This window comes from Drosophila guanche, unplaced genomic scaffold (assembly GCF_900245975.1).
Source record: "Drosophila guanche unplaced genomic scaffold, DGUA_6, whole genome shotgun sequence".
In the NCBI taxonomy this organism is placed as follows: domain Eukaryota; kingdom Metazoa; phylum Arthropoda; class Insecta; order Diptera; family Drosophilidae; genus Drosophila; species Drosophila guanche.
Genome location: NW_022995752.1, coordinates 4,138,799 through 4,151,717, shown reverse-complemented (window position 1 = coordinate 4,151,717; position 12,919 = coordinate 4,138,799). Strand labels below are relative to the sequence as shown.

Here is a 12,919-nt window from a genome sequence, read left to right as displayed (position 1 = left end):
ATATATATATATATCTATCTGTATACAGACATAAATGAAGAGTAAAAGAAAAGAGAGTGAGTGAGAGCAGAACTCGTATCTTGGATCTCGGAGAAGAGAGAGAGACTTTTGAGGGTAGGCGCAGAGAAAAACTCACAAGCAAAAACCGAAAATAATCGAAAAATAAATATATGTATCTATATATATGTATATTTATATATGTATACTATTTGGAGATCCATGCAGATGCTCTATTTATACACGTGTGAGTGCATGTGTCTGTGAGAGGTGTGGTATGCGCACGTGTGTGTGCGCGGTGTGTGAACACTTTTTATACGATTGCGAAACCTGCATTAAAATAAAGAATCTAGATTCTGTTTATCCCCGCCCCCTCACAAACTGCACCATTTTGCCATAAGAAATGTCTATGTATAGGGTATTAGGATCTTCTTGACCATATAATCAATCACACCAAACGCTCGCTCTCTCTCCATCTCTCTTACCATATACATATATCTCTCTCATTCTTTTTAATTTACTGTGTGCTCATTGCCTTTAGTGTTTCGAAAATCCTATCATACTACATCATGCTTAACAGACAAACAAACATTCGATAAAAACGTACATGTAGACCGTTAAGTGTGCAGTGGTGCAACCCTGGGGTTTTGCGTTGCCCAACACTGAAACGGAGGAACATTTATTGCTGAAAGTAGCACACCTTGCAGAAGACGAAGAACAGAATTCGGCAGTTAAATCGCCATTAAAACTCTCTTACCATACGAATAACGTAACAAAAAAAACAAACAATGCATGTGTAACAATTAAACATACGATTACCATACTACAACAAATCATACATAAATTAATGTGGCTTTTCCGGAATAAACCAACCCCCCTCCCAACCACCCCACTTACTATTCCCTATACTCTCGCCCTTAACCTCTTAGCCTCCACCCCCCAACCATGAGTCCAAAAAACACACAGACATTTTTCGTACAAGCAAACAGAAACGTGAAGTAAAAACCGAATGCATAAATATATGAATATAAAACATAAAACAAAACAAACACAAAAAAAGAAAAAGCAACATATATAATACGATACTTTAATACTATTGAAATAAAAAACTCGAGTGAGACAAACACAAAATTCTCCTCATAAAAAATTAAAACAAAAGTGTGCAATTTTTTTGTAGGGCTCTTTTTCTCTTGCAGGTTTGCTTTGAAGTTGAAGCACACAATAATCAAGGGAAATCGATAAATTGTTGAACTTTTGAGATGTTACCTAAAAATTTCGGATTCTTTGTGGTTTGCTTTTAATTAATTTAACTTAATTTTCGTTCGATTAAGTATTTCAGGTCTGCTGTAGAATCGATCGATTTTTGACCTTGTTATCTAAAGTGATATCTAAAAATTGTTGATTCTTTGTCGCTTTGTGAATGCTTTCAATTTATATATTTTTTCTTTTCCTATTCCTATTCCCGTTCTGCTCTCGATATGATTATGAGTTGATATCGCCAGGGCTTTAAAAGTTGATGATTCCTTGGGCTTGACATTGATTGCTTTGCATTTTTTTGGTTTGCTCTTGCTTTTGATTTGCTTTCTTTCAGGTCTCTGCTCATTGACCTTTTGCGCTTTTATCGCCAGATTTAGCATTTATGAACTTTTCTTTGATTGACATTGTTCTACCCACTTTTTGGTTAGAAACAGTCGCTTTGCAGCTTACCTTCTCTTTCTGCTTCATAATTTGATGGATCATTGAACTCTGGCTGTGTTGTTATCGCCCCGCTTGTACTTTTGCAGCTTTAATGGTTTTCTTTCAATGAATTTATAAGACATTGCTCCGTCTCTGCCTCTGTGTCTGTGCCCATGTTTGGGTCTATGCAAATTGTCTAGTTATTTTTATCGCTGCATAATCATTCTCAATGCGAAACGCCTGACGCAAGTGCGCAATTATTTGGGGGTCAACAAATATTATAGTACATAAAACAGAGATATTTATTTATTAATTTTATGCGTGGGTCTCCGTCCTCCTCTCCAATTTTTGCAGCTGGCATTTCTTTCAATAATTTTGTTCTGCCGTTTTGGTGGCATCTACTTACATCCTCTGCCACAGCACAAAACATTGACCCAAATTTTTGGTTTTTTGTAAATGTGTGAAAATATGTACAAATATTTTTCTGAATGTGCTCATCCGTCGCTGTTCATCTTTCACTTTCGCTTTCTCAATAGCTTCCCCCTCTTAGTATTATTTCTTCTCTGCTATTTTTGGAGAAAATCAAAATGATTCATGAAAGAGCTGGCTGCCTGGCTGCCTCGTCTCGACAACTTTTTATCAGCAGTACAATTAATCATATATTATTATTGTAACTTTTTTTTTGTGACTGGCCTTTGGCTGCCTCCCTGCCCCTCGTCCCATCTCGCTTTGCTGTCTCTCGCTCTTTCTGTAATTTGAGGCGCGTGTTTTGTTTTTTATTTCCATGTCTAACGGACAAATTCAAATGCGTTTGGCTGCGGGGCAACGAGCGGAGCGGATAAGCGCACGAGAGATTGATTCATTTAATAAAATATGCTAATGCTAGTCGCAGTCGCTCTACGATTTCCTAGCTTTCGCTAGTTGCTAGAGTCGGAGAGCTTAAATCAATTATTTTTGAAGGTGTAGAAGGGCAGTGAAGGACTTATGGTTATTACAGCTGTGAAATTCCAAAGATCTGCCCATAAACATTCCGTTTTGGTAGCCATAATGACACGAATGAGGGTGACAGCCAGTCTCGGTTCCAGTCTCGATCACGAGCCGCAGACTCGACTCAAGGTCGCGTACAGTTGTGTTCGCACTCGGCGCGTTGTTTGTTTTTGGATTCTCGGTATCGATAAAGCAGTGGGGGGCCAAGAACTGTCCTAAAATATTTTTAAAAAATTTCCCAGATTTATTTTATTTATTTCCCATCCCAGAATGCTTTTCAAACACTACAAAAAATATTAGATATACCATAGAAAAAATAGTAAATAGTGTGTTAAATTATAGTAAACATCTAATAAATTCCAAGTAACTCTCAAGAATGGACAAAGATCCTTTAAAACACTGGATACTAAAGTCCAACCGAATGGACAGGCGACCGCCATTACCGCCAGTGTCCACCACGGAACCGCTGACGGTGCGAACGGTGCTACAACTTTATTTCAATACCTTTCTGGGCGCCAACTTCGCCGAGTCCTGGGTGTACCCATTGGATGTGGCCAAGACACGCATGCAGGTGGAGGGTGAGGAGGCCAAGAAGACGGGCGCCAAGGTACCCAATGCCTTGGCCACGCTCAAAAGTATCGTGAAGAACGAGGGCCCCCAGACACTGTATGCCGGATTTTCGGCCATGGTCGCGCGGAATTTGATCTTCAACTCGATGAGGGTGGTGCTCTACGATGTCTTTCGGCGGAAATTCATCAAAGTGGATGAAAATAATAAGGAAACACTGTCCGTCTCGTCGGCGCTGTCGTGCGGCTTTGTCGCTGGCTGCATTGCCCAGGCGATGGCCAATCCCTTTGACATTGTCAAGGTGCGCATGCAGACGGAGGGTCGCCGCAGATTGATGGGTAAGGAGCCGCGTGTCACCAACTTGTTTGATGGCTTCACGAGCATCTACCGTGAGGGTGGCCTGATTCGCATGTGGAAGGGCGTCACGCCGAGCTGCCTGCGCGCATGCCTCATGACCGCCGGCGATGTCGGCTCCTACGATCTAAGCAAACGTTTCTTCAAGAATCTCCTCGATCTGGACGATGGCCTGCGTCTGCGTTTCCTCTCCTCCATGTGTGCCGGTCTGACGGCCAGTGTGCTCAGCAATCCCGCCGATGTCATCAAATCTCGGGTGATGAATCAACAAACGGATGCCTCCGGCAAGAATCTCACCTACAGGAACTCCATGCATTGTTTGGTAAAAACTGTCAGCGAGGAGGGTCCCCTGGCATTGTACAAGGGCCTGTTGCCCTGCTGGTTTCGTCTGGGTCCCTTCTCGGTGCTGTTCTGGTTGTCTGTGGAGTTCTTAAGAGATCTGGAGGGACAAGCGGGTTTCTGAGGGCAGGAACTACTTTTTAATGGAAGGAATTGTGATCACTGTAGAGGACTCGGCAACCACTAGAAATATTATAATTTGGAGAGCAACGTGTGGTATAGACTGAAGAGGATCTTCATTTGATGTGAACTTAAAAAGTGTCCTCAAAGATCATTATTTGGAGAGCAAAGTGCGGCATAAACTCGAGAGGATTGTCATTTCTTGTGATCGTAAAAGCGCTTCACTTTCTTCGTTTTATTCCCATCAAAATTGGATTGGAAATCTCATAAAAATTTGTGGAATTTAGAGGATATGCTGGAGAGGATCTTTGTGGGTTTGGTTTGTGCATATTGTCTCAACCAAACCGTATTAAAAATACCCGCAAAGAGGGTACACATTATAGTCTATAGGAAAAGTTAGCAGAGGAATGTATAAACGGAAGAGAATCTTCATTTGTTTTGATCGTAAAAGTGCTTCACATTCTGCTGCATATTGCCATCAAAATAGGCAGTTATTACTTCAAGAAAAGTGTCACAGAGTTCATACTTTACTCTGGAAATTAGAAGATCATCTGATGAGGATCATTGTATTCATATTTTCTCATTAAAATTGTACAATTCATACTCGTAAACAATTCTCAAAAGTATTTTCATCCTCATAATCTGTGAGCAATCTTCCCATCTCAGCTCGTAATTTGTTAAAATTGTCATTCAAATTGTAGAACAACGTTCCTGCTTTCCAAATACGTGCTACACTCTTTGTTGTTCCTGTAGTTTATATATTTCGAAATTCCTTTGCAACTATGGCCCGTGATGGTAGTCCTAGGGTTTACATTCGCAGTAATTTTTTCGCACCGGCCTTTCCCCTTGTGGAGGAGGCCAGGGTGCAGCGCTTCGACGGTCTGCTTGCCATGTACTTCAACACCTTTTTGGGTGCCACAAGTGCAGAACTCTTCACGTATCCCATGGATGTGACCAAGAGCCGTCTGCACCTGCAGGGCGAGGCGCCAGAGAAGTCCGGACAGGGTAAACCGCGACGTGGCATGTTCGGCACTGCGCTGGGCATGGCTCGGGAGGAGGGTTTGAGTGGACTCTATGCTGGTCTCTCCGCCATGATCATCCGGAATCTGTTCTTCAATGGTTTGCGTGTGGTGTTCTATGACTGTCTGCGTCGCAGATTGTCCTATGTGGACCCGGCCAGTGGCAAAGATGTGTTGACAGTGTCCCGTGGCTTTGGTGCCGGCTGTCTGGCTGGTTGTGCTTCCCAGTTTATAGCCAAGCCTCTAGACATTGTCCTGATTCGCAGGCAAATGGAGGGCAGGCTTCGGGCGCTGGGGTATCCGGCGCGTGTGAGCAATGTGAGGCAGGCCCTGGGCGATGCCTACCAGCATGGCGGCCTGCGTTCGTTGTGGAAGGGCTGTGGTCCCAGCTGTGCCCGCGCCATGCTAATGACAGCTGGTAAGTTGTTCAGAGAGATCTCAGACTACAACTTCCTCTAATTTTCGATCTGTTCCCCAGGTGACACGGCCTGCTATGACCTCAGCAAACGTCACTTTATGTCCTGGCTACATATGCCCGACGGTCTGCTCATTCAATTTCTGTCCTCTGTCTCGGCGGGCTTTGCGGCCAGTGCTCTGAGCACACCCACGGATGTGGTGAATTCGCGTATTATGAATCAACCCACGGACCAATTTGGTCAGGGTCTGCACTATAAGAACGCCTTTGATTGCTATTACAAGCTCATTAGCCAGGAGGGTCCCTTGGCCATGTACAAGGGCTTTATACCCTGCTGGGTGCGCATTGGTCCTTGGTCGGTGGTGTTTTGGTTTACCTTTGAGAACCTCAGGAAGTTGCAAGGTCAAACGGGTTTTTGAGTGCAGGTAAATGTTCAGTTTACTCAGTATCTCGCGCTTCTTCGAGTAACTTAAAAGTTGACATATACAAATTGTGAAAAGTCTACTTTAAAATAAACCGAAATGATGGAAATTCTTATGGGTTATTGGGTAACATAGCCTTGGCATTAAGAGAGAAATTGAATGAATGGAAACCTAATGCAATTTTTATAGAATTTCTCATGAAAATCTCAAATTTATTACTGGCGTATCATGTATATTTTTATGGACCTTTAGGGATGAATCTTCAGTCTAGTGATGAATCATGAATCCATCAGGGACCAATATATTAATGGATCTTCCATAGATTTATCATGAATTAATCATGAATCCATTATGTTTCATTGATCCATCATGGATTTATCATGAACTTAATCATGAATATATGAGCAATACGATCTTTGAATTATCCCTCATTAATTCCCCCATTTTAGATATAATATCTGGGACTCTGCATACTCCATTTAGGGTTTCTCAGCTGTTCACGGAATTACTTGCTCAACAGATTGACTCTTTGGTGACATTCCATCCCAGCTAGCTAATTTTATGCCACTTACTCAGTGTTTTATCTTAAAGGAAACGCAAAGTGATTTCCCTACAAAAAGAGTCAAATGTTTGCTGCATATTGAGGTACTTTTTGGGTAGAAAATTCAGGGGTTTAGCCCAGTGCAAAAATAACCCAACAACTAATGTTGCTATTTTGCAAGCAAAAAACAAACCCAATTTAATAGTTGCTATCTATAAAAGAAATTTTGTGATAAGCCGCCAAAGGTAGAGACGTGTGTGTGGCGTTTTTTGGCACGGAAGAAGAAGGAGGTACGACCACACCCTTGTCTACGGCGGGGCGCTTAACCTGATTATTAACAAATGATAATGAATGTAGAGCGCTTCAATGTAGACCTGCCTGCCTGTCGACATACATATGTTTTACAGCGTTGCAGCAGCGGCAACAACCCCTCCTGGTGTCCATGGGTGCGGTTCCCGTTTCGCTTTCTTGAGCGGGAGCCACTCAGTCTATTGCCTGCCTTCCCCCGTAGCTGAGTAAGTGACAAATGTCTGACATAATGCGTAAATCCTCTGCCCCTACCCCACTTCAAAAGGTCTCTAGCACTTTTGTTAAATTGAATGGGGGAGAATGACGGTTTCTGTGGGGGTTCATTTCAAGTTCTGAAGCACACGCATGGCGCAAGGTGAATTTACTTACAAGGTAGTAACGTCTCTTCATCAATATCTCTATCTGCATCCCTTTCCAGCGGCTGTCTCTTTGAGCGTGGTGAATAAGTTGTCCTCCCCACAGCGGACAACTTCACCTTGTAAGTTAATTCACCCATTCGCATGGGTTAATTGCTCTTTCGTTAGTCATCAGTGGAGTGGGGAGAGGCGTACTCTTTATAAGAGGTGGTCTCACGTGTGGTTCTCATGTTTCGTTTTGTTTTTGCATTCGTTTCATGTTTGCTGCTATTTTTTTTTACGGCCATTTCATGTGCGACTCCGTTTCCCCATGTCTCTCCTTGTGGCTGTCCTCTCTCTCTCCCTCTCTTACTTCACGTCTTTATAGGGTTTTCTTTTATGGGTCAGGTCAGTAACAGCGAATTGGAATCTAACACCCGCTGACCCAATGACCAATTTATCGGCTAATAGCTAATGTTCAACACCATGCAAACATTTTCCTAAAAAAAAAACACAGACGGCTCTGGGTTCGTTCTTTCTTCTTTTTTTCTTTGCTGGCAGAACTTTAGGTTTAATTCTTTTGCTGACTTTGTAGTTCGATTGTTGTTCAGGCGCTGGCAATCGGAGGAGAAGTTTCTTGAACTGCAAACACACGCGAAATCACAATTGCGAGGATCAGCGGTAATTGGTGGCTGGAAAATATAGAATTTGGCATAAAGGAATGATTAATGCTCTAAGTGGGCAATGAACAGAAGCAATGCGAATACTAAGAGAACTCTAATGAGAAATTGCTGAAAAGAATGAGAGATCCAAATTTAAATGTCTAATTGACAATGTTCCAATATGTATGGCTAAAAAGCAGCTTAAATAATGACAGAATTAGGATAATTTTAGTGATCAATTAACAGCGATTTATTTGTGATTGAATAGGGGCCAGAAAAACGCTAAAACGATTTGAATATTAATAAGAAATTATCAAGTGTTAGCTGAGAAAATGAAGAGGCGAGAGAACCAACTCGAATGATATGGAAAGTTCATCAAGCAGGAGAGCAGATGCAGACAGGATATATTGATGTGAAAAACAAGCTGAATTTCTTAGTTTTCTTTAACCCAGTGAAAGAAAATTCCTCCCCATTGAAACTACAAAGAATATTGTTTAAAAAGGTATTAGATCTTCAAATAAACGGCATAAAGATCCTACCAAATCAATCCCAAAACCATCGAAATTGTCACACAACTTTACATTCCAGCAGCGTATTCCCTATTCAAAGAAAAAACCTCTTCGCTCCGGTAGACGTTGCATTCGTATTTATTCAGTCATGTGATTTGCAAGCGAAAGAAACTCAAATTACGAGTAGCCCAGTGCCATAAACGAGAAAAAACCCCAGCAGAAAAGGAGGAGAAGGAACATTCAATCAAAGAAAATCAGCAATTGGGCAAGACAACTACGAAGAACTCTATTGGGTAAGAAGAACGTGGTGGGTGGACGTAGAACTTTGAATATAGAGGAGACAGAGAGAGATTCAAACAATTGCCAAACGATTCTGTTCCAGAAAAAAGAGGAGAGGAAAGACAGCTCTAAAGTATATAAAAGAGCTCTCAAGCTGCAAACGGAAGTTAGTAAGCGGAAGAAAATGGATAGATATTCACACCACGGGAAGACTTTGCTGTGGTTATGGCTGGTCTTTGGGCTCCATGGGGTTTGGGCAGCTGAAGAACGAACTATAAGGCTGCCTGCAGTGGAAGTCTCCGCTGAAACTGAGGCCCAGAATGCGGCAGTTACCTTTCCTGTGACTCAAAAGAAGGAGCTGCCTCACCACCGCTCCAAGCGAACTCTCACCACCATTTGCGTGGAGATCAAGCCAAGTGGTCCACTGGAGGAGCCCTACTACATGTGCAAGGGTGAGAATTTCGGTGATGAAAACAAACAAAGTTGCGTGGAATTTAAGCCCGGCGGCGCCCACGGAGAGCTCTACTACATGTGCAAAGGCAATGATTTTGCAGGTGGAACTGGACAAGCCGAGCAGCCCGCACCCCACGAGTTTCCCTACCCAAAGCAGACACCAGCCGCAGCGGCACCAACGTATCAGCCACAAGCAGCACCAGTTGCGCACACCTTTCCGTCGTTTCCCGTCTTTGGAGGCGGGTTATTTCCAGGCCAACAGCAATATGAGGAGCCCAGAAGGGAAACGCCAGCGACGACATACCAGAAGCAGCGGCCGCAGCAGGAGGAGTTCCCAAAGCCTCAGCAGCAGCCCCAAAATGCTCCTCAGCAGCAGCTCCAATACGCACAGCGACCTCCACAGCAGTCCTTCAATGCTCGACAGCAGCCCCACAATCCTCAACAACAATTTGGCTACCCTGGCGGATCCGTGGCTCCCCCTGCGGCTGCATCTGCAGCGCAGTCATATGGCTTGCCAGCAGTTCTTCGCCCAAATCCAGGCAGCCCGTCAGCACTTCAATACGGAGGTAATGCAGGCGCAGGCCCAACGGCCACGCCCACTGCATATAATTCTGCAGCAGCTCCGAAGTCGGCGCCAGCTACAAAAGCAGCGCAGGCACAGGGACAGCAGTACAAGACGCCGCCAGTGGTAGGAGGTCGCCATCAGCCTGGGCTGAATGCGGATGTGTTGGGTGTGCCCAGAGTGGGTTTCCAGCCGGAGGAATTCAGACAGCATTATCGTGGAGGCATGCCAGAGCCGCCGATGCAGCAGCGCCAGCAGCAGGATTTGGCAGAGCCGCAAATGGTTTGGTTGCCACCTGCCCCAGTGGGTGACCCGCACGATGATCCGGTAATGAGATCGTTCTATAGTAGTTTGGCACCACAGCAAATAGAAGGCTTAGCAGCAGGACCAACAGTAGGAGCTGCAGCCCAAAGGGCACCCCTAAGGACACCACAGCTCGAGCGAGTCCAATCAATGCGACCTGCAGAACCCAGCGAACCTCTGGTGGGTCAAAGCTATCAGCCATTCTACGGCCAAGCCGCAGAACCTCAGACACCGCCCACATTGCCTCCGCCACCGCCTGCATATGCCAGGCCAGAGCTGCCTCCGTCAAACCTGGAATCCGCACCAACTGCCTACAACTCCTACTGCAACGGCTGCAACTCTCCGATTGTGCCACGACAATGTCCAGCGGATACTGGTGTAAGCTTCAGCACTGTATGTCCCAGCTTTCAGCCCGTGATCATAGCCATGCCCTGCTACGATCAGCAGCCCACACATTATCTGGCCCTACCCAATAGAGTGGCAAGCTCCTGTGGCAATGAGATGCCTGGTCCCAGTCCCTATGGATCGTCATATGGTGTAAATCAGCAAGTGGCAAGTCCGTATGGCATGGGCAGCGCCTATGGAGCTAATCAGCAGGTTGGCAGTCCTTTTGGAGCGCATCAGCAGGTGGGCAGTCCCTTCGGAGCCAATCAGCAAAGTGCCAGTCCTTTCGGAGCGAATCAGCAGGTTGGCAGCCCCTTCGGAGCCAATCAGCAGGTTGGCAGCCCCTTCGGAGCCAATCAGCAAGGTGGCAGTCCCTTTGGAGCGAATCAGCAGGTGGGCAGTCCCTTCGGAGCCAATCAGCAGGGTGGCAGTCCCTTTGGAGCGAATCAACAGGTTGGCAGTCCCTTCGGAGCGCAGCAGCAGGGTGGCAGTCCCTTTGGAGCGAATCAACAAGTTGGCAGTCCCTTCGGAGCGCAGCAGCAGGGTGGCAGTCCCTTTGGAGCGAATCAACAAGTTGGCAGTCCCTTTGTAGCAAATCAACAGGTTGGTAGTCCCTTTGGAAGCACTCCACAGGTTGGCAATCCCTTTGGAATGGCACCACAGATGACTAATAATCCCAACCCTGGATTCAACATGAACATGGGGGCCCAAGTGGGCAGCCCCTTTGGCCTGGCCGGTCCTCAGGTCGGTGCTGGCTTCGGCTTGGGCCTGAATCCATTTGGACCATTTGGCGGCCTGAATCCGTTCAATCCATTCAACAGAATTCTCGGCGCTGGAGCGCCCACCACGCCACAGCCCCATAAGAATGGTTTCCAGCGAATTTTCCAGTTTGACAGTTCCACACCCCCACCGACAACAACAGAGGCACCACCCGTGGGCTCTACTCTGCAGCAATCCACGGAAAAGTCGGGAAAACTAAACTTTTCCAGCAGCACACCGACAGCGGCACCGAGCACTGCCTCATCGGAGCCTAGTTTGGGGGCTGCCCTCTCCGCAACGGCAGAAGAGGATGAACACGAGGAGGAGGAGGATGAGGAGGAGGATGAAGATCATGTGGAGTCCACACCGGCAGCCTCCAGCGAGGCTGATGCTTCTGTCGGTGCCTCCCTCGAATCCATACCCCTGGGCAAGCTAACTGCCAAGGATCTCATGAACAAGGCCGAGGAGAGTCTCAAGTCGGATGAGCAGGGAAATACCGAAAGTTCATTGAAGGCGGAGAAGCGCAAACGCCACAATTCGCGGCTCAATAAGGGAATTAACCAGAAGCGAAAGTATCTGCAGCAGCTCTAGAACTTTACTCCCCATTTTTGTTTACTTCTATGAATAAAACAAATTTAATTTATAAATTGTGAACTTTCTTCTTCCATTTTTCAAGACCGTTTTTACGAGTATATGTACCTTTGCAGCCTTAATCTTTTGCGTGAATCTAAGTGGACTTTCCGTGGCACTGAACATGGTGTGGAATTTAATGATGGAACGTTAATATTTGTCTTTAATTAAAAGTAAGTTTTGTGACAGTTGAAGTGGGGGTTTCTTATGGTGAGTATTTTGGGTGGCACTTTATGGAAATATTTCTGGCAATTTTCTGCAATTAGTCTAGAAGTTTTTCTACATTTTCTTTGCTATTCGAATTTGAGTCTTGAGGTGAAGGAAACCCTCAAAGAAAGGATTGAAATTTATGGCATTTACCCAAACAAATTTCCTTTAACTACGGCTAGGAGCTTAAAAGAGAGTCTTGGGGATTCATTGGAAATCATAGAGAGACTTGGGGGATTTATAGGATATGGAAGGAAGACTTGTACATTGAGACGGAAACTTCTTCAAAACTTTTTCGTCAGTTACCCCAAAGATCCCCCTACCATTCCCCGTTTCTCAAAACGTTTGATAGGAGATTGAAATGGGACTTGGGGATTGATGCGAGCTTAAAGAGAGACTTGTAGTATATATGTAAATATAAGGAACATTTGTAGATTTAGGCAGAAATCCCATCTGTGTGCCAACTGTAAATATCTTTCTTTAACCGTATATCCACAACATATTTATTTTGTAAATAAATATTTCCCACTCGCATGTCTATCCATCAATGCCCATTGCCCAGCTCCGAAAACGTTTAACAAAAGGCCGTTGGATGAATAAGCAAAGCCAATGGCCAAAGCCACTTAAGGAAGTATTTTATATAGCCAGCAGATACTTGTCTACATATATGTAGACAGAGTAAAGTATATATTTATCCTACTGGCTTTTACTGGATATACCTCCGTATACTTCCGTTTGGCTACGCCTATGGCCATGGCTTATGGCTTATGGCTGGTGTTTTTCTGTTTTGTGTTTATGGCCAACACCGACAGCTACGCTCCACGGATCAAACAGGAACCACCAAAGCCCCAAGCACCAGCTGGCGATTAGCAATTTCGAGCACGTAACAGAACAATTTAAATAAACCATAAAGAGAAAAGTTAAGCAAAGAAAAGGAAAAATGAATGAAAATACAAGTAAATAATAATGCTTAGAGTCAATGCACTGCTGCAGCAAAAAAACCACTTGAATTGTGTGGAGGGAGGTTGTTGGATCTTGACTTGAGTCTGGGATTCGAATTGGGAACGCACCAGCTGTGTGTGTGTGCCT

The 12,919-nt window shown here is 44.8% G+C and overlaps 3 protein-coding genes across 3 annotated transcripts; all 3 read left to right on the top strand.

Moving 5' to 3' along the window:
* The first annotated feature begins 2,976 nt into the window (after positions 1 to 2,976).
* Positions 2,977 to 4,569, top strand: LOC117587907 (mitochondrial uncoupling protein 4C-like). The gene has a single exon (XM_034278887.1). The coding sequence runs from the start codon at positions 3,038 to 3,040 to the stop codon at positions 4,043 to 4,045; it is 1,008 nt and encodes a 335-aa protein (XP_034134778.1). The 5' UTR covers positions 2,977 to 3,037; the 3' UTR covers positions 4,046 to 4,569.
* A 221-nt stretch (positions 4,570 to 4,790) lies between these two features.
* Positions 4,791 to 6,006, top strand: LOC117587906 (mitochondrial uncoupling protein 4C-like). The gene is made up of 2 exons (XM_034278886.1): positions 4,791 to 5,478; positions 5,539 to 6,006. The coding sequence occupies exons 1-2, from the start codon at positions 4,824 to 4,826 to the stop codon at positions 5,892 to 5,894; spliced, it is 1,011 nt and encodes a 336-aa protein (XP_034134777.1). The 5' UTR covers positions 4,791 to 4,823; the 3' UTR covers positions 5,895 to 6,006.
* A 2,326-nt stretch (positions 6,007 to 8,332) lies between these two features.
* On the top strand, positions 8,333 to 11,640 carry LOC117587898 (trithorax group protein osa). The gene is made up of 2 exons (XM_034278873.1): positions 8,333 to 8,546; positions 8,636 to 11,640. Exon 2 carries the CDS (start codon positions 8,717 to 8,719, stop codon positions 11,582 to 11,584), a length of 2,868 nt encoding a protein of 955 aa, XP_034134764.1. The 5' UTR covers positions 8,333 to 8,546; positions 8,636 to 8,716; the 3' UTR covers positions 11,585 to 11,640.
* The last annotated feature ends 1,279 nt before the right edge of the window (positions 11,641 to 12,919 follow it).

What these genes read in the sequence shown, in the direction of transcription:
- LOC117587907 (XM_034278887.1), top strand. Translation starts at nt 3,038, where the DNA reads ATGGACAAAGATCCTTTAAAACACTGGATACTAAAGTCCAACCGAATG.
- LOC117587906 (XM_034278886.1), top strand. Translation starts at nt 4,824, where the DNA reads ATGGCCCGTGATGGTAGTCCTAGGGTTTACATTCGCAGTAATTTTTTC. An exon ending in CGCCATGCTAATGACAGCTG is followed by an intron (nt 5,479 to 5,538) that starts GTAAGTTGTTCA and finishes TCTGTTCCCCAG; the next exon opens with GTGACACGGCCTGCTATGAC.
- LOC117587898 (XM_034278873.1), top strand. Translation starts at nt 8,717, where the DNA reads ATGGATAGATATTCACACCACGGGAAGACTTTGCTGTGGTTATGGCTG.